Raw genomic sequence first — 18928 nt, forward strand, 5'->3', positions numbered from 1 at the left:
TGGATTTTTATATGTTAAAATGATGTTGTAAGGGTGTGTTTGGTTGAGTGGATAAAATAAAGATAGATTAATAGTAAAATATTTATCGTTAAAATTTTAAGATGTTTTAATAATCATTTTGACCCGGTTTAAGATCCAATTTTATGGAATTGGATCTTAAACCGGGTCAAAATGATTATTAAAACAACTTAAAATTTTAACGATAAATATTTGACTATTAATCCATCCTTATTTAATCCACCCAAGCAAACACATCCTAAATATTTAGGAAATTTTATATGTTTATGATTTAAAATGTAAAAATGTTATTTTAAAGGTTTTGAGGTTAAAATGTCATTAAATATATATGAATTTTTAATATGTTCAAATGTTTAGTTTAAACGATTATAAATTTTATGATAAAACGACAACGTTAAAAGATATGTTGCATGTTTGTTTTTAAAAAAAAATGATATATAAATAATTATTTTTTTCTGTATCAGATTAGCGATTAGTCTAGCAAAATTTAATCTGCGAGACATATAATAAGATTTTTCCTGAAAAACAAAAACTACATGTCTAAAAGACATAAATTTGGTTGTAAAAATAATAATTTTAACTCAAAAATATTATTGTGCTAGTATAACTTAGTTTTTATCCGAATAGACAGTTTAAATTTCTCAACACATATATATATATACACGGATAAAAACTATATAAAATAAAATTTTAGTAAAAATTCAAATTTAATAGATAAAAAGTAAAAATTAAAATTTAATCCTACCTATAATTTATAATGTACCTATTTCGTTTTGTTTTGTATTTCTAAAATGAAAGCCTATTTTATTTTATAACAAATTTAATATACAAATAAATTATTTTGTACAACTATATTTGAAAATGTACCAATAAAAATTGATAAATTAGTTGTTATTGAGCCTTTAGATTGGTTGATTTATCATTTTGTAGAGTTAAAGGTCTCGTCACACCAAATTTGAATCAGTTAAACAAGTGATCGTTTGATCCATGATTATTATATTTTCGGTTTTCTTAAAGAATATTTTTTCGAAGAGTTTGTCTTACATAATTTATTAAATAGATTTAATTGGTTAGATGTTCTAAAAAAATATCAAGTTTTTTTTATTGAATATGAATATGAATATGAACATGAACATATAGGATATAGGATGTTAGAAAAAATTTAAGTGGGGCTGAATCATTAGAGCAAATGTATATCTCAATATAAAACTATTTCTTGTTTTGAGAGAACACATCGCAAGAGCAGCACCACAATTGTTTGTTTGAAAGGAATCATACATCAATTTCTGTCCAGAAAAGTGTAGAAAAAATCAGCCACCTTTCTTCTTGAATTGGCTCTCACGCACGAAGAAAACACCATTGAAGGGATGACGTCATTCTCCTGCGGGGCCTCCATTTCCGCAGCTTCAGCACAACCGAGCAGGACCCTTTTTCCCTCATCCAGTGCGTCACATTTTCCGAGGCTCTTTTCCTCTCGGTTTGTGCTCGCTGGGCTCTTGTTTTCGTTTTTTTTGTTTGGTTTTAGTTTTTTTTTTTTTTTTTTGGCGGAGTTGGGTATGGAGTAGCAGTGGAACCCATGGATTATGCTTGATCTTTTGTAGCTTTGATTTTGAATTTAAAGGAAAACGGGAAAAAATAACAAATCACTCTCTTTTTTTAAGTGATGTTGCTGGTGGTGGTGGTCAGTGACTAACTTTTTTTCTCGGCTGTTTATTCGTCCATCGCCGAGCTGGTTAATTATGTAGTGATCATACATTTGGCATAACTCAAAATGGAAAATTTTTATGCTATTTCATGTGCGAGTGTTTGAAAAAGTGACATTAAGCTCTAGCTTTAGGGGGTGCACCTTGTTAATGCGGATAACTCTATTTATGGGGCCTTGGTGTTTTCTGGATGTCCGGGACACGAGGTTTATGACTTCCATTCTCTCTATGAGGCTCATAGGCTCATGCGGTACATCACAGGGTCTGCAACGATGTGAACCACGACCATCAAAACCATTTGGCATTTACGAAACATGCTGTCACATGTAGCACAACTCAATATGGATATCACTCCTAGCTATGGTTTTGTAACTCATTTCAGAGGCTTATTGCTCCTACAGCTGGCCCGCCATAACCTATCTTTTTTGCAGAACAAAAACTGCAAATCTCATGTTTTCTCGTGTTAGCCCCTGTGTCTGTCGAATCACGTGTCAACAGAACCAAATCCAAATTAAAACATTGAATTTCCTTGCTTTTGCTTGTGTCCATGCAGAACGCCTAGGCTTATTTAAAACATAATTTCTCCTTGTCCACGATAGCAATATTTTTCAGTGCCTATCACCCATTACACTATTCATTCAACACCTTATTTTACAATTTGGTTAGGAAAATCAACTCCAATATATCAATAGGTCGAAATATGAAATTAACAACAAATCAAATAACCAGGCAGTGCATTACGAGGGTTGCAAGTATTTCATTCATGAAGGTAGACTAATGAGTTTGTAACAACCTCGCTGATGGGTATGTGATTGTATCATCATCTTTGATCTTGTTGTTTCCTTTTATAGAACATAACCTCAATTATTGGCATTGGATGTGATAGGCGCTCTGATCGTTGTTCTCATTGTGGATTCTCTCTCTCTTTCAAAAAAATGAGTGAACTAGTTGACTGAGTATAGACAACACATGCAAGTTCTAGTAACAAAACCGGAGACGGCTGTAGGTTTGTCAAAAAAGACAGCAAGAACTGGCAAATGGGACATTAGCAGATATTCGTGAATAAATCTCATCCAACACCTACTTCACTCCTGGGTAACCAGTTGAAAATAGAACCGCAATAGGACGACCAGCTGTGGGTTGTAAACTTATTATTGCAATCCTGAACCAATATTTTTTGTCAATTTTTGGAAAATGTATGGTCTTATCAAATTTTATCATGATAGCTGCTATTGACTTGTTTGACATTTTGGTGATAATGGTGATGACAGTGGTTTTTTTCTCTTTATAGTAGCCCTTTCAGTGTTGGTGTCAAATGCAGTTATGCAGAATCTAGTAGCATAAAGGATGCTACTGCTGGTACGATTGATGTCTTGGCTGATATTAAGACTGAGAAAGTATGGCCTTGAGATTAATCTTATTGCTACTTAAAACTTGCTGTTCCGCTAATTATCTAACAAAGCTGTCACTATCCATTTTATTACCAGATTGTAGTATTAGGAGGCAGTGGCTTCGTGGGTACAGCTATATGTAGGGCTGCTATATCAAAGGGAATCGAAGTTATTAGTGTTAGCAGGTACATGGATGTCTCTTTATGAAGCTAATTACTGATTTATAACTTTTATGAAAAGTAAAGTCCTAAGCTGCAGTTTGTGCCAAATTATTCTTTAAATATGGGTGGTTTTACTACATGATTGATTACATTATGCTGCTGTATTCATCCTTATCCCAGGTCAGGGCGTCCTTCTCACTCAGGCTCGTGGGTTGATCAAGTTAGTTGGGTGACAGGCAGGTGCTTTTTTGCTTTGTATGATATGCACATTTTGCATATATGTTTGCTATATCAAAAAGTGTGATACTTATTTGCGAGTAATATTGGCATTAAAGAAGAGTAGTAGTTGCGTGACAGGCATGCAAATAAACAGAAGATTGATTACATCTCTTTTCATATTTTATGGTATCAAAGAAAACCCTTCTTATTGGATTATTATGATTCTATGAAGAGCATTAGTTGAGTGACAGGCAGGAAAATAAATCGAAGATTGACAACATCCCTTTTCATATTTTAATTCTCGGAACTAGAATTTAATGACAGTTTTGGAATCTTCTGTGTGAAAAACCACCTTCAATTTCCTTTGTATTTAAAAATTGGAATCCTTTAGAAAACAAGTTGGAATATATGGCTGCTACATTTGTCAGCACTGTCTATAAACCCATTGAATACAAGCAATACCTCATTAAAGCTGTTTAAGAATTGAATTGGTTCTTCAATCAAACAGGGGATGTTTTCTATGTAAATTGGGATGAAGTGCTGGCTGGGGCTACTGCAGTTGTTTCTACACTCGGAGGTTTTGGCAGCGAGGAACAAATGCTAAGGATCAACGGCGAAGCTAATGTCTTGGCTGTAAATGCTGCTAAAAATTTTGGTGAGGAATTATTCGTTTCTCTTGCTGTGGTATTCCGAGTGCGAATAGTTTTTTGATCTGGTTCTGATTTGATATTCTGAAGCTATGGACTGTTTTTCGGATGATTCTTTTTTTTTTTCGGATGATTCTTGAGAAGCAATGAGCTTGTTTTCCTTGTACATTTGCTAGTTGCTAAATGTTTTGCTTGCTATGTCTAGCTGTATCTAAACTATACAAATGTGCTCAATATTGTATGCACCTACTTATCATCTATAATATCGTGTATGACATAGTTTGTATAGTACCGGTGATCTAATTGCCAAATGTTGGATTATTGTAGCAATCAATTTGTCCTAAGTTTTTTTGTTTGCTGGTGCGAGTGTTATTTTACCTGTTTCTCAATGTTTTAAATCCGAGGGCTGTTAAAATAAATTTATTAGAAGTGCATCTGCCCTAGCTGACCTTTGAAATACATTCTGGTTTTCTTTGCATTATCTAGGATTAGTTATGATTTAGTGGTAGATAGTCTGTTCATAGTCTCTATTCATCGTGATAAAAAACTGCATGTTTTCATTTTATGCCGAGTGTTTTTTAAGTGTATTCTCAAGAAATTATTCCTACACATTTTCATTTCATATTTAAAAAAAAATTGTAAAGAGCAACAAATTTTAGTAATAAAACCGGAGTAAGCTCAAATCTGTATGTCATGTAAACCAAGAATCTTTTCATTTTACTCAAAATCAATAGTTTATTCTCATTCCTGTGCAGGTATCCCTAAGTTCATATTGATATCAGTTCATGATTATAATCTACCGTCATTTCTACTTACATCCGGTTACTTCACTGGAAAGAGGAAAGCAGAATCTGAGGTTCTTTCCAAATATCCATCATCGGGTAACATCTGAGACACTTGCATTTCTATCAATTTTGCCCAAACCCAAACCCCACCATTTTCATCTGTGAGTACAAAAATTTTGTTTGTATGCCGCTGGAAATTAAAGCCAAAATAAGACGAGTTTACCGCGATATACTGAATACTGTGACACCTTTGAATTTTTTTTATCTTTTTACGAAGGATGCCAAATACACTGCTGAAGTTTAAATAAATGAACCGCTAATTGGGAGGGCATGGCATTCTTTTCTTGATGTTGCACTTATTCTTTGTTATATACGTTCCAATGTTTTATTGTAACTTCGGCAGGTGTTGTCTTCAGACCGGGTTTTATATATGGGAAGAGAATGGTTGATGGATTTGAGATTCCCCTGGACTTGATAGGCGAGCCACTGGAGAAATTTCTATCGGCTATTGGAAACTTCACCAAACCTTTGAACTCTTTGCCTGCCTCTGATCTACTTTTGGCACCGCCAGTCAGCGTAGACAATCTTGCCTTAGCTGTGGTAAATGCTATCAGAGACGACTATTTCTTTGGCGTTTTCACAATAGAGCAAATCAAGGAAGCAGCAGCAGCAGCCAAGGTTTGAAATTTGCTGGCTGTTTGAAAGGTCATAGCTGTTTGAAAGGCCATATTCTCTTCTCTAGTTAGGACTTCATGCAATTGAGGTTTATAATACCGCAAGTCATACCATTTTAAACCAAAAGTCATTCACGCTGGTTCCGAAGTAACATTCGTTTTGTTCAAGGACCTCGGAAATATTACTTTATCAGACTCAAAAGGTCCATAGGTTGGAAGTTTAACCAAGTCAAGTCCAGACATCATCTAATTCAGGAGAAAATGGTCCCTGGAGACTGAGCTGGCAAGCCGTGGGCCTTATTAAAGTATAAGAAAAAACATAATCGTCTGCTAGACATCAGATGTACAACATAAATTATTGAACAATAGCAAGATTAATACTTTATTGCACGATCATATCCGATAAATATTTCCCATGGCAGCTCGATGAGACCGACATACTGAAGCTACTGGAAAATAAACTTGGTCAAATGATTCATAACAAATGATATAGATAATTGAAATCCTCCCCACTGTGTATGTACTACTAGCTAAACATAAACGGAGGAAAAGTTGCTCAGTTCAAAGGGAACTGCTCAATGACAAACATAGATGTGCCTTCTTTGCAAAAGATTTAGATGTCGCAATTTATATTTCTGCGGAGAACACGTAAAATAGTTGAAACAATTGCAAAACTACTCTCGATATCGGCTGACAAGATATGAGGCGGACGCCAAAAATCGTTTCTGGAGAAATTCTACAATCATGAACAAGCGAACAATGCATGAAAAAATCAATCCAAGCTCACATCTCAAATGGAAGAAAATGAATGTTCCTTTTAGTTTAAATTAGTGGTATCTAATATTTTCCTTCTGTAAACAATGAATTACTCTAACTGAGCCTCTAAAGAGAGAATTAAGGCAATTATTAGCTAAGGTAGCGCTGGAACCATGTTCAAAGCCTTGAGAATAAAGGCATGTGTAAATGCTTCTTCTTGGAGCCTCTCAAATCTGCATCACAAAAATAAACAAATTTTCATTTAAATAAAATAAGATAAAAATAAATCAGGTTTCGGGATAGGAATATGATCGATGACTATGAAAATAAATCAGGTTTCGGGATATGAATAGGATCGAGGACTATACAGTTCAAACCTTAAACCTTCAATTATTGATAACAAACAGCATTTTAGTTCAATCTCCGTATTCCAAATAATTATATTTTGCACAAGTAAAATGATAAGTGCAATTTTAGCACTTACATTATGTTAGTAGTTGCCTTGACTTATGTTAGTTTTCGAGCAATATTATACGTTTTGGTGTATGTTTTGTCGGCTGTAAGAATTCAGGCAAGAGTATGGAAAAGAAGAAAACGGATGTCAAAATATAGAAGAAAATTTGAAGAGCAGGCTCACCCGCGTCCAGGTAGCGCGGGTGCTCTATGGAAGAGGCACGGGTATTGTGATTGGGTGAAGTTGTTTGATTGTCGCTTGTGTGAATTTGGAGCATTCAGTCTGAGGGAGTGTGGGTTGGTGGTGCCGATGGTCACGTGGATCAATTGCCTGCTAGGTGTTTGATAGATGGCTCCAAAGAAGAAACATAAGCAAGACCGCCTCATCATCTTCGGCAAACTATAAGTGTGAAAGTCGAACCATCAGCGCACCTACGCATCCAGGGGCAACCAGAACAGAGTTAGGAAACTTCGTATACTAGGTTTTAAAAGACGACTAAGACAAATTTAAAAGAGGGCTTCTCGAGATTTTTGAGGAGAGAATAGCGGAGAGACTCAAAATGACATTGAAGAGCAAGAGATCTTGGTACGAAGACAGAGGGGGCGGCATTCAGGGACGTAGAAATATCATCTATCTTTGTTTTGATTTCTAATGTCACGGCCCAGCCTACTTGCGATATTGTTCGCTTTGGCCCGAGGTCTTTAAAACGCGTAACAACGTGCGGCGTCCACATACACTGACTCCGATACTAAATGTCACGGTCCAGCCCACTTGTGATATTGTCCGCTTTGGCTCGAGGCCTCAAGGCTTTAAAACGCGTCACAACGTGCAGCGTCCATACACACTAGCTCTGATACCAAATGTCAGGCCCAGCTCACTTGTGATATTGTCTCTTTCTTATGATTTTTAGAATGATGTTCAAGAACATGTTTTGCCATATTTTACTTTATAATTAATTTATTTGTCTAGAGGAACGACATAGCTTGTTTTGAAACTATGTTTTTGACCGGTTGATTTATCCCAACCGCATACATTAACATAAACGAATGGTTACACAAAAGTAGAATTTTAAGCCTTAAAATTAAAACTATATGAGGTCCCACAACAATTAACATGAATTTTCCTCAGGAGTTGGTCTTTTGTGCTAAACACCACATGTATATTTGCAATAAACATATGATGGGCAGTGCTAGAAATCATAAACAAGATGCCATGACAGTCAATTGCAAAAGTGACGTTGTCTACTTCTACTTGAGATGTGAATAAATGTTCCTTTCACATATACTCTCCAAATGCCCAGATTCTGATTTAGCGCTTTTAAAAAGTTATGAGAGTTCTAATAACTGAGATGAAAATCCGATGTTGGAACAAAACTCATATTCATGCACCAAAGAAATTGAAAATGAAAAATGAAAAATAAAAAAAGTTTATCACCTTCCAGACTTTGAAAAATGCCCTGCACCAAGTTCACATTTAAACAGCAGAACATTATCATCAGTTTTCATCTCTCTCAACTTAGCAACAAATTTAGCTGGTTCTGAGTACATAACCCTTGGATCTGTCATGGAAAAATGCTCAGATGTTACTTCAGAAGATTAAGAATCTTTGTTTGACAGGCAACAGAATCCATCATACACGTCTTCATTGTACAAGCGACTTAGATAGCATGAACAACATACAGAACATACCAAATCAAGCAAACCTTGACAGACAATGAACTGTATAGGTTAGATACAGCTAGACTGACATTAGCTAAATAAATATCATGGTCATGAAAATCATCCATATACATGTGTTCTAACAGAGAATCATAAGAGACACAAAAGTTAAGAGAGTGATTAAGATGAAAACATTTGAACCACCCCTCTACCTGCTTTTAACTTATTATGGAAGCTAAAATAAGTAATTGATTCCATTCCATGGCAGAAATAGAAAGGTAAGCATTTTCTCAACTTACCATTTAGTCCAGCAGTTACAAGAATAGCCGGATAATTTTGTGCTTTGACCTATAAAAGTAAGTCACCTTTAAGCCTACAACCAACATCTTTTTATCTTTGACAAACGAAAGATAAATCATATGAAACATATTTCCTTTAACAACACAGAAACATAAAAACAGAATGATACGGTACTCACATTGTCTACTGGGGAATAAGACTTCATATAGAAGTAAAACTCTTCTTTGCGAGGATCTCCCCATTCCTGTGGTAACAAAAGAAACAAGCAAGAGCAAACACACTTTATTTGCAGTGCATAGCTGTACTTGTTGAACCATAATATCTCGCTAAATTCTAGAATGTTCTAATATTCTAGTAGCAAGTTGTAGATGAACTTACAACTTTGCCTCAAGAAATTATGTAGATGAACTTACAACTTTGCTATAATTTAAGAATTATGACGCATAAGTAATTATTGTTTGGAGATAGAGAAGAAATGCTTAGACAAGAAATTATGTCATAGTCTAACAACATGGCTTTCCCAAATGAAATGTAAATTCAATCAATTCTTAGTCCAAAAAAATTCATGAATTATCAAAATGAAAACTTATTTTCCATGAAGGTTGGGCTTATTTTCTCTCGTCACCCCTAAATACAAAATCTTCAAGAGGAAAGTCCAAAAAGGAGTCTAGAAAAGCAGTCACCCAAAAACAAGTGAGATAAAAAAATGAGGTAAAATGTAATGGGGGGAATTGTGAGGAATTCGAATAAATGCTTTTGATAGAGCTTTTTGAGAGGGGTGTACAGATTTTTTTTTTTTTTTCCTGTTTTGCTCATGGATTTAATCCTTCGCGAGATTAACTTCAGAGAACTTGTAGAGGTACCAATGAAGAATGAACAAGAAGGATTATTCATGAACATGGTTTTAAATGAAATTTCCAGGTGAGGACTATACCTATAATTCCAACTATTCCATTTTTTAGAAGAATTGAAGAACCATTCACGGACACCATTACTCAGACTATAGTCAAGAATAGGAAACCACGAAAACTAAACTGACCTCCCACTCGGAAGTCGTAAGGGGAATAGTTGGATCAAGCATCGTGGTCAAAGCATCAACAAAAGGTACTCCAGCAACAGCAGCCTTAAACAGGTTAGGTCTCATGTTAAGAACAGCACCAACTAGCAAACCCCCAGCACTTCTTCCCTCAATGCAAATCTTTTCCACAGAAGAATACTTCTTTGCTATCAAATATTCAGCACAAGCAATAAAATCTGTGAAGGTATTTTTTTTCCTGAGCAGTTTACCATCTTCATACCATGGTCTGCCCATTTCACCACCTCCACGGATGTGGGCAATAGCAAAAATGAAACCCCTATCTAACAAAGACAGCCTTGATGCCTTGAAATATGGATCGATACATACCTATTCAAACTAGTAGCTGTAAGAAGAAAACCATGAAAATGCAACTAGAGGTTTCATGAAAAGACTAAAGTCATTGCTGCTCACTGGAATAACACGAACTTTTTACAGTTTTATCCATGGACGGAAAACCACAGCATTAAATACACAGGTAATGTCAAAATTGTGAAAGAACCTTTGTCATGCAGCAATTTATTTCATTTCACATAAAACATTTTCTCAATAAGATAATTTATTACCTCATAGGAACCATAACCATAAAGAAGTAATGGATCTGAGCCGTCAAACTTAACTAGATCCTTTCGATAAACCATAGATATGGGTATTTGAGTACCATCTAGAGCAGTGGCCCACTGTCTCTCGGTTATGTAATTTGCAGAATCAAAGCCTCCTAAGACCTGAATCAGAACACAATTATTTATAACATTCATGGTTTACCTTTTTAGCTTCAAAAGTATTTATTAAAAGATCAAAAGTTATATCATCGAGCAATAAAATGAAAATAAAAATGAGCCAAAACCAAGAAATGGATGTAAAGTAGTACTGTATTAGTGATGTACATAGATCCATCAATAATCACTTTGAGAGTATAAAAACCTTGGGTATTCTTTTCTTCAAATAATGCCAGTCTGTCTCAAGCTAATGATGCCCATGTTAAGTTAGAGAAGTCAGATTATCCAGAATAGATCTCATAGTGATCACATTCAAGAAAAGCATCCCGGAACAGAATGTTATACGCATAATTCAACAGTAATAGCCTCAGAATTCTCTTTAAAAAGCCTGAGCATAGACTTAGCAGTACCAACTACCAACAGAAAATTGGGTTGTGCCTGCAAAATTAATTCTATGATAATATAATATAAGAGATCTGATATTACATCCCAAACAAGAACTCAATGAATTGAAATAGCACTTCATAGAAGAGCTTATTAGAGCATTGTAATATTCGGATACTGTAGACTAGCATATATAATAATAGCAGGCAAGAGAAATTTCCAAGTAAAGGTATACTTGGCTGAACTAGCTGAACAGACAGAAACGGAGATGCTAAGTAGTGTGAAATAGCTGCATATTGGGTAATGGAGTGTTGAAGGCGTGGTACGGGCCAAAGATCATCTAGGCCCCCAATAGACAAACTGACAAAGTGATGCAAACATGAATGACGAGATTCATTTTTATCTTAAACTATTTTTTTTTATAGGAGAAACAAATGAAAATGAAATTTCAAATAAAGGAAAAAAGTAAGAAATTGTGTGAATGGAAATGGAAACGAGAAGCCAAAAATTATGTGTAAAAAGAAACTTAGAGTCATAGCTTTTGTAACAGTCATGTGCGCTAACTCACCACTTCTATCTTCTTGAGAACTGAAATGCGAGAATTCATATCATACTCATAAACAGAAGGAGGTGTCCTCATTGAGCTGTAATGAAACCTTAAAATACTGGAAGAGAATTGAGACTCCAAGGGATCCAATGAGTATATAGGATCAACATAATCCACAGTCTGACCACCTTGAAGTCTATCAAGTGGCTCTCCAACAGCTGGAAGGTGATGAATAATTATCTTGGGCAGACCATCTTCACGCTCATAAACCACAAGATGATTGCTAAAGAGTTGGATCTCCTGAATGTTTATACTGGTCAAAGCATAAAATTATTAATTAAGCTCATCAGCACCAGGAAACTGAATGGAACAGCATTGGCATGGTTCATGATCTACTCAATAAACATGAAAACAGAATGAATAAAACTTAACGCATTCGTTTAATATAATTCCCATGGAAAAATCAAAACTATAACTAGAGATGAACTTAGTATTAAAGGAAATTCCATTATCTTGGTGTATTGAAAACGACCTCGTGTGTATAATAAAAAGAATTTTGTCACAACAGGACAATGTCCATGTACCTTATAACATACATAAACCGTATTAAAATCAAATTCAACTGTCATCCTGTAACCATTTTAATTTCTCAAAGTAAATAAATTAACCTTCTTCGCTTTCATAATTAGTTTAGATGAAACAAGTCTTAAGCATCACTAATACTTCCTGAACAATTAGTACACTTACTGAAAAAGCTCAATAATTGTGTACACTATCTAGTTCATTAAAATCATTTATCAAGTAGGAGACTTCAAATTAGAGTGTTCCTAGTCATGATCATCATAATGAAACGCATCTAATAATATATAGCAAGATGCAGCCTCCTTCACAAGAAAAAATGCCATAGTGATCAATCCAATGTTGGTGACAATTTATGGCGAAGTGTTATTTGTTTGAGGAGCGTTATTTGAATGTGTTGTGTCTAAGCATGTGAACTTAAGTGCCTAAGAATATAAAGAGGAATTAACAGACAAATTTCCAACAGCCCATGCACCAAATAACGAAAAGTAGATCCAAGGCTTCTGCATCGTGCACAAAAGGTAAGACATGGCCTCACGTCATTAGAATTACGTCAATGCCCAGTCACTCATTACAGAACTTTATGCCACAATTGAAATTTAGGGGACGACTGGCATTGCATCACCATGAGCCTCTGTTGACTCACCAATTGTTTCTCACCTTTTGGGGTAAGACTTCCAAGGCTCTACCCCTGCAGCTGCTCAAACTCCACTATCAATGGCTGCTTGCAGGTCGAGCATGTGCACAAACTTTAGGACACACAAATGTGCACTACTGCACTCATGATGGTTCAAGTGGAGTTTAATAAATTGCATGCTTGCTTTTGGGTTTATTGTGAAGTGACCAACATTACCACCCCACCTGCATTTTTACTCTATCCTACTGATACTGCAAAGTATAGGTAAACAGAAATAATCAGCGAGAACAACAACCCTTTTCCCTACTTCATCATAAAATATGACGCTGAACACAACTTACCTTGTACAGGATACTGGTTATGTCATTACAACAGAAATTCTAACTTTTTTTGTCATCCAATTGACAACTTTTGAGGTGTTTCACTTTTTTTTTCTTCTCAACTAGAGTTTAGATTTTAGTGATGTACACAGTCTAAAACTCAACTAGAGGACCATGCAATCAGCTAGCAATTAATTCAATAGTTATTTTGTACGAAACTTAGAAATTAACAAATTTCAAGCATATGGTTCAGTTGAATAAAGAGTTGTGACTATCTGTATTATTACCTTGACCGGTGAGGAAGAATTACTGTAGTATCTGATGTATTATCCAGTGGGCAAACAAGTAACTCAGAATTATAACATTTTTCACTTCTCCTCTTAATGAAGAAATGATTCCCACGATGACTTACGGATGTCTCTATGCCATCCAGACGCTGTGTCAAAATGATTAGCCCATTTTCAGGTTTTGAAATGTCAAGGTAAAAGACGAATCTTGTCATTTTGCTTTCAGATGCAACAAACAGAAAATTTTTGCTCTCAGAAGCAGCAAGATCTAGAGAAAATCTGTCATCCTTTTCATGATACAGGCAAGAATCTGAAGATTGCTCAGTCCCCAGGTTATGTAACCAAACCTGCCAAAATTAATACACGGTGAGTAGATGTCAATTATTAAAAACAAACAGATGAGCTGTTACTTTGGTTTTAGGTAAAGCAGTCAGGAAAAATCTATGTTTTGCATTAAGGAAGCGAGGCTCCTTCGCCATGTTTATGTTTTGTATGGCTAAACAAATTGCGATTCCTGAATACATGCAAGGCGTCCCCTTTTTTTCAGTTTTCGTTTCTCATTTAAATATTGGAATCCCCAATTCCATCACTAGGCTACAAGGCTCAGTTTCAGAAATTCGGAAACAAATCAAAGTCCTACAAACCTCATCGCCGTATTATCCTAAAGACCTGTCCAATACATGTCCGCCGCCAACTTGTGACCACAGCTCTCCACCCCTGGTCCATTCCCACTTGAAGTTTTCAGCTCTCTTATACCCTCAAACAAAATCTTTGTCAACACCAACATCCCTGCTTGCATCCAATCATCAAACCTCAGGCTCTCTTTTCCTGTTCATCTACATCCACCAATGCCTACCACTCTCCAGATCAAATAGAAGTGCCCTTTTTTCATTATTAGTTCTTTTAAGATTTATTCTTTTTTACAGCCCTACGAAAAGGGACCTGCTTTGTTGGTATTTGGTTGAGCTTTCAATGTGACTAAACTAAAAAAATTAATATTTTTTTTTGAGATAACGATTGGATAAAATTTTGAATGATGATTTGATGCGTAAAAAAGGAAATAGTATAATGCTTGGCATAAAAAGTAGAGAGAGAAAATAATTAATTTGCAATTTTTATGTTTTGACATAGTTAATTTGAAATATGCAGTAAGAGTAGGTAAAAGTATGGGAAAAAGGTGGATAAAGATATTTTAATCTCGTAGCCATGCGATGATTGGGCTTTGAGATGAACTCCTGAGCCCAACCAAACAGGGCCTATCATGCTTCCATTGGGAGAAACAAACGTCGACTTCAGGCATTTTATATGCGCCCCAATAAGTATTTAAATAAAAGCATTTGATACTGCACAATAATTATTATTTCAATCTACCATTATCTCATTGGCCATTCCAATCATTTGAACCAATTAATATCAAGCTCCAACAAGTGAAGAGTGCACTCAGATTGGGAATATGCCAAGTTTTTAACTGCTAACTGAAGTTTGACGCATCAAAATGATTAGCCAATAAAAATTGTCTTACTTTCTTGGTAATGGATTTTGTTTTCAATGGATGACTTTATCCTCAGAGTTTTTGGCTTCACTAATTTTCCTTACCTATAACTATCTCAGAGTTTTTGGCTTCACTTAATTTTCCTTACCTATAATTATCCTTCATAGTTGTTCAGGCCTGTCTGAGGATCAATCAACTAGAAGAATCAGTACATTAGGTGGAACTGTGGAAGATTATCTGCAGAATGGGAACTCGTTCAGGATAGCTTCTCTATAATAGAAGGCTGACAAACCCAAATAAGACCTATCATGAATCAGAGCAAGAATAAGTAGATAGGCCAATAACATCTCTCCATGTCTTCTAAAACATTTTCATTTTCTAAACATGTAATTACAACAATCAATACCAAATCTCCATAGTCTGGTTCCCCACAAACACGTGAAATAGGAGCATAATCTACCAAAAAGCCAAACTATTTTACTATCGAACGCTAGAAATGTCAAAATGGCCTAAACCCCCTGCGCCTGCCATATAAAATAGGTGGCTCAGGTTGCCAATTTCCCAACCCACCAAAATGACAGGCCTGCCACCTAAAATAGGTGGGTTGGTTGGTAATTTCTCGACCCGCCAAAAAAGATAGCTTGTTTTGACATGTCTATTGAACTGTGAGCTGGTGGACTCTTTAGGATTGCAATATTTTCCTAGAGTAAAATGGAGGTAGCGCCCATGCATTTCATGGTCTCAACACAATTGGCGGATAATTTTTACATGGACGTTTTAAAAATAGGTGATGCGAGAACAAGTTACACCAACGCAGGCCGCATGCAATAAGAAAAAAAGAGAAACCTTGGGATCCGCCTTGCCACTGTAAAACTGAGATCCGTTGATTACGGCACACATAGTGATATTCTTATTCGAAAGATGAGCGCTTGGTCACACAAGACTCTTATGCGGGGAAAATCGATCTCATCCAATATGTTCTTCAGGGCGTGGAGTGCTTCTGGGTGTCTATTTTGCCCATCCTTAATGGTATTATTGATAAATGTTATGCAATCTGTGGCGGATTTGTTTGGAACTCTAAGCTCCCTCCTATCCCTTGGCAATCTTTGTGTTCACCTAAGAGCGCAAGGGATATAGGTCTTCGGGATCTTCGCATTTGAAATGAGATGATGTTGTGTAGTGTTCTTTGGGATATTTACTCAAAAAATGACTCTATTTGAGTCAAGTGGATACATTGCACATACCTTGTTAATATGGACCTTAGGCACTGGGAACCGAGGCATGTGGATCACCGTTAACGAAGAAAATACTTCCCATAAAAAAATGGTTATATTGTTGTTTCTTGATGCTACCTCATTAACGGCTGAATGGTTCTCAGGCTCTTCTGGCCAGTCTCATATCTTCTTCAGTACTCCCGCCTTGCCTATGTCTCGATTGCTCGGGCCAGCAGCTTTTTGGAGTTCTAGAGTGCTGCCAAAACATGCATTCATTTTATGCCTTTGTGCCAAAAGAAAGCTTCTCACTAAGGACAAACTTCTTTTTGTTCAGGACAAAAGTTGTGTTATTTGCTCTAGTTGTGATGAATCTATTGATCCCTTTTATTTTTAATGCAACTTTTGTTGACAGTTTTGGAGCAAGGATCAGATTTTGGTTCATATTCATTACTCAATGTCTAGCATTAGAGCTACCCTCGAATGGTTCAAAATGTGCATATATCGCCCCTCTATCATCAACAAAGCTCATATGTTTGCTTTCACTGCGATGGTTTATGCTATTTGGACAGCCAGGAATAACTTGACCTTTGAAGATATTGTACCAGATGTGGACCGTGCTTTGTTCAGGATTAAAGTTTTTGTACTTAGATGCATATATTTATATTTCCCAGCGACTACTACTAGTTTTCCAGATTAATTGTGTCGCATATTTTGATGGTGCTAGGTTCATATGATACTTGTTTTTTTTCTTGATTTGCTCGGGCACGCAGTATGATGTGACTAAAATTTATAAATTTGCATATAAGGATAAAAAAAAGAGAGAAACTTTTATTTTTATGGTGGAGTAAATTTGTTGGGGTCATTAAGAGTGATGAGTAACATAACTCACCAATATTTCCACATAACAAAATCAGCCTTTAAATGCTTACCTTATCAGGACGGAGGATCTCATCCATAGTAATATAAAGTAAAGCATTGTCACCAGCCCATTCAATTTGTGATGTAACTCCAACTAAAGGCTTCCCAACAGGTGTTTGAGACTCGGCGTCAATGATATTAATTGAGTAGATTTCATCTCCTTTAGTGTCTTCTGCATAAGCTACCAATTTATTGTTTGGGCTAACCTGAAGACAATGTTTCAGAAAAATGAGAAAGAAGGGGGGACAGTCAGAAGAAAAACTGCAACCAAGGACAAAGCTGAAACTCAATGAAAAACATAGATGAAAAATTAAGGAGATCTTGCTTTGAAAGCACCAATGACATAAAATCCATGTTCTTGAGCTTTGACATTTTCATCAAGAATGACATGTTCTGGAGGTGTATCTGGTCCAGTTGGCATCGTGTCATGAACAGAAGCAGGTCTGCCAATATCAGCAACCGGGCGGCGGCAATGTTGCGCATATTCTTTACCCTCCAAGGTCCTTTTGTAGTAATAGTAAGATCCCCTACGCAAGGGAGCAGATATATCGTCTTCTTTTACCCGACCTTTTATCTCACGGTATAGTTGATCTTCTAATTGTTTGGTTCCTGAGCAAGAAGAAATCAAACAGATATAAACCCAGATATGAAAAGACCAACACAAAAATAGGTTAATGGAACCGAATTCATCCCAACTATCAAAAAAACCTAAACCATATATCCCAAAAAGTTTGGATTCAGAATCAAATTGACCTTCTTCGGAAGAAGCTTTCATAATATTAATATACTCTTATATGCGAACAAAGAAATACAAAGGCTTCCAGATGATTAGCGACATTCAGTTATTTTATTCATTCTTCTCCATTGAACAAAAACCCCACCTAAACAAACAGTCAGACACACTGGAATAATCAGCCTATCTCTCCAAAGCATTATAAGAAGAACACCAAGAATTACTTTTTTTTTTGTTAAAAAAACATCAGACCATAAGAACGAATAGCAAGTGTTTGTTTAAAGAACATAAACAATGGATCGCACGAACCAGACATGACATGATCGACAAAAGCATTTTCCTGCTTGAGATAAGCAAGAACCTCTGCATCGGAGCGAGAGTCGTCACGAAGCCAATAGTAATTGTCGACCCTGAGGTCCCCAAACATCTCCATCTCATGCTTCACTTTCTTCGCCGATGGAGGTTCCATTGTCAATGAAGATAATACACTGAAACTTCTTCTGCGAGGTGAAGAAAACGAGGATCGAAAGCTGTGGCGGGGGAGTGAAGTGCATTTGGTCATTAGCGATAGTGCCATAGTTAAATAATATAATGACTATGCTCGGGGAATTAATTTTTGTCATTTGTTTTTCTTTTTCCAAATAATTTAATTTATTATTATCATATTCTTTCACATATTATAGTTTTTTGAAAATAGGAATGAGCTGTCAAACTTTATAAAAATATACATAGAAAAAGATGAATATGGAAGCAGTTCTTAATTTGCATTAGGTAGTAAATAATCTTTTTTTTGGATGGTGATTAAAAAAAATCTTTACCTATTACTCTTAGAGTGGGTCTTATGTGAGACCGTCTCACGGATCATAATTTATGAGACGGGTCAATTTTACCCATATTCATAATAAAAAGTAATACTCTTAGCATATTAATTTTATTTATTCAATAAATTAAAAAAATAACAGGATATATCACACATTATGAATTCAAACTACGATTTTTTTGTTATATTTCTTGTACTTTACTAGTATATTAATTTTATTTATTCAGTAAATTAAAAAGATAACAGGATATATCACACATTGTGAAATTGTCGTGATGTCTAGTTAAATTTTGATAATCATTATATTATCTCTTTTATATTTTATTATTCAATAATAAATGTTTATACTATCTTGCTACATACCAATATCGAATTATAAGACTACCCTTATTCACGAATTAATTACAAAAATAAAAATAAAAAAATTGATGCAATTA

The 18928-nt window shown here is 35.5% G+C and overlaps 2 protein-coding genes across 3 annotated transcripts; one reads left to right on the forward strand and one right to left on the reverse strand.

Moving 5' to 3' along the window:
- The first annotated feature begins 1182 nt into the window (after positions 1-1182).
- Positions 1183-6019, forward strand: LOC140834289 (uncharacterized protein At1g32220, chloroplastic-like). 2 transcript variants are annotated; one of them, XM_073199076.1, is made up of 7 exons: positions 1183-1495; positions 3016-3118; positions 3209-3297; positions 3454-3509; positions 4001-4147; positions 4895-5020; positions 5328-6019. In XM_073199076.1, exons 1-7 carry the CDS (start codon positions 1386-1388, stop codon positions 5606-5608), a joined length of 912 nt encoding a protein of 303 aa, XP_073055177.1. In that variant the 5' UTR covers positions 1183-1385; the 3' UTR covers positions 5609-6019. The 2 variants fall into 2 exon arrangements, with proteins under 2 accessions (XP_073055177.1, XP_073055176.1); XM_073199075.1 differs by having other exon boundaries at positions 1185-1495; positions 3013-3118.
- A 290-nt stretch (positions 6020-6309) lies between these two features.
- On the reverse strand, positions 6310-18245 carry LOC140834288 (uncharacterized). Its single transcript, XM_073199073.1, has 11 exons — positions 17981-18245; positions 17264-17547; positions 16950-17144; positions 13315-13661; positions 11513-11804; positions 10408-10566; positions 9806-10171; positions 8945-9010; positions 8766-8814; positions 8243-8366; positions 6310-6587 (listed from the first exon to the last, which is right to left on the reverse strand). Exons 1-11 carry the CDS (start codon positions 18231-18233, stop codon positions 6509-6511), a joined length of 2214 nt encoding a protein of 737 aa, XP_073055174.1. The 5' UTR covers positions 18234-18245; the 3' UTR covers positions 6310-6508.
- Between the last annotated feature and the right edge of the window lie 683 nt (positions 18246-18928).

Source organism: Primulina eburnea, chromosome 6 (genome assembly GCF_022965805.1).
Source record: "Primulina eburnea isolate SZY01 chromosome 6, ASM2296580v1, whole genome shotgun sequence".
NCBI classification, from domain to species: Eukaryota; Viridiplantae; Streptophyta; class Magnoliopsida; order Lamiales; family Gesneriaceae; genus Primulina; species Primulina eburnea.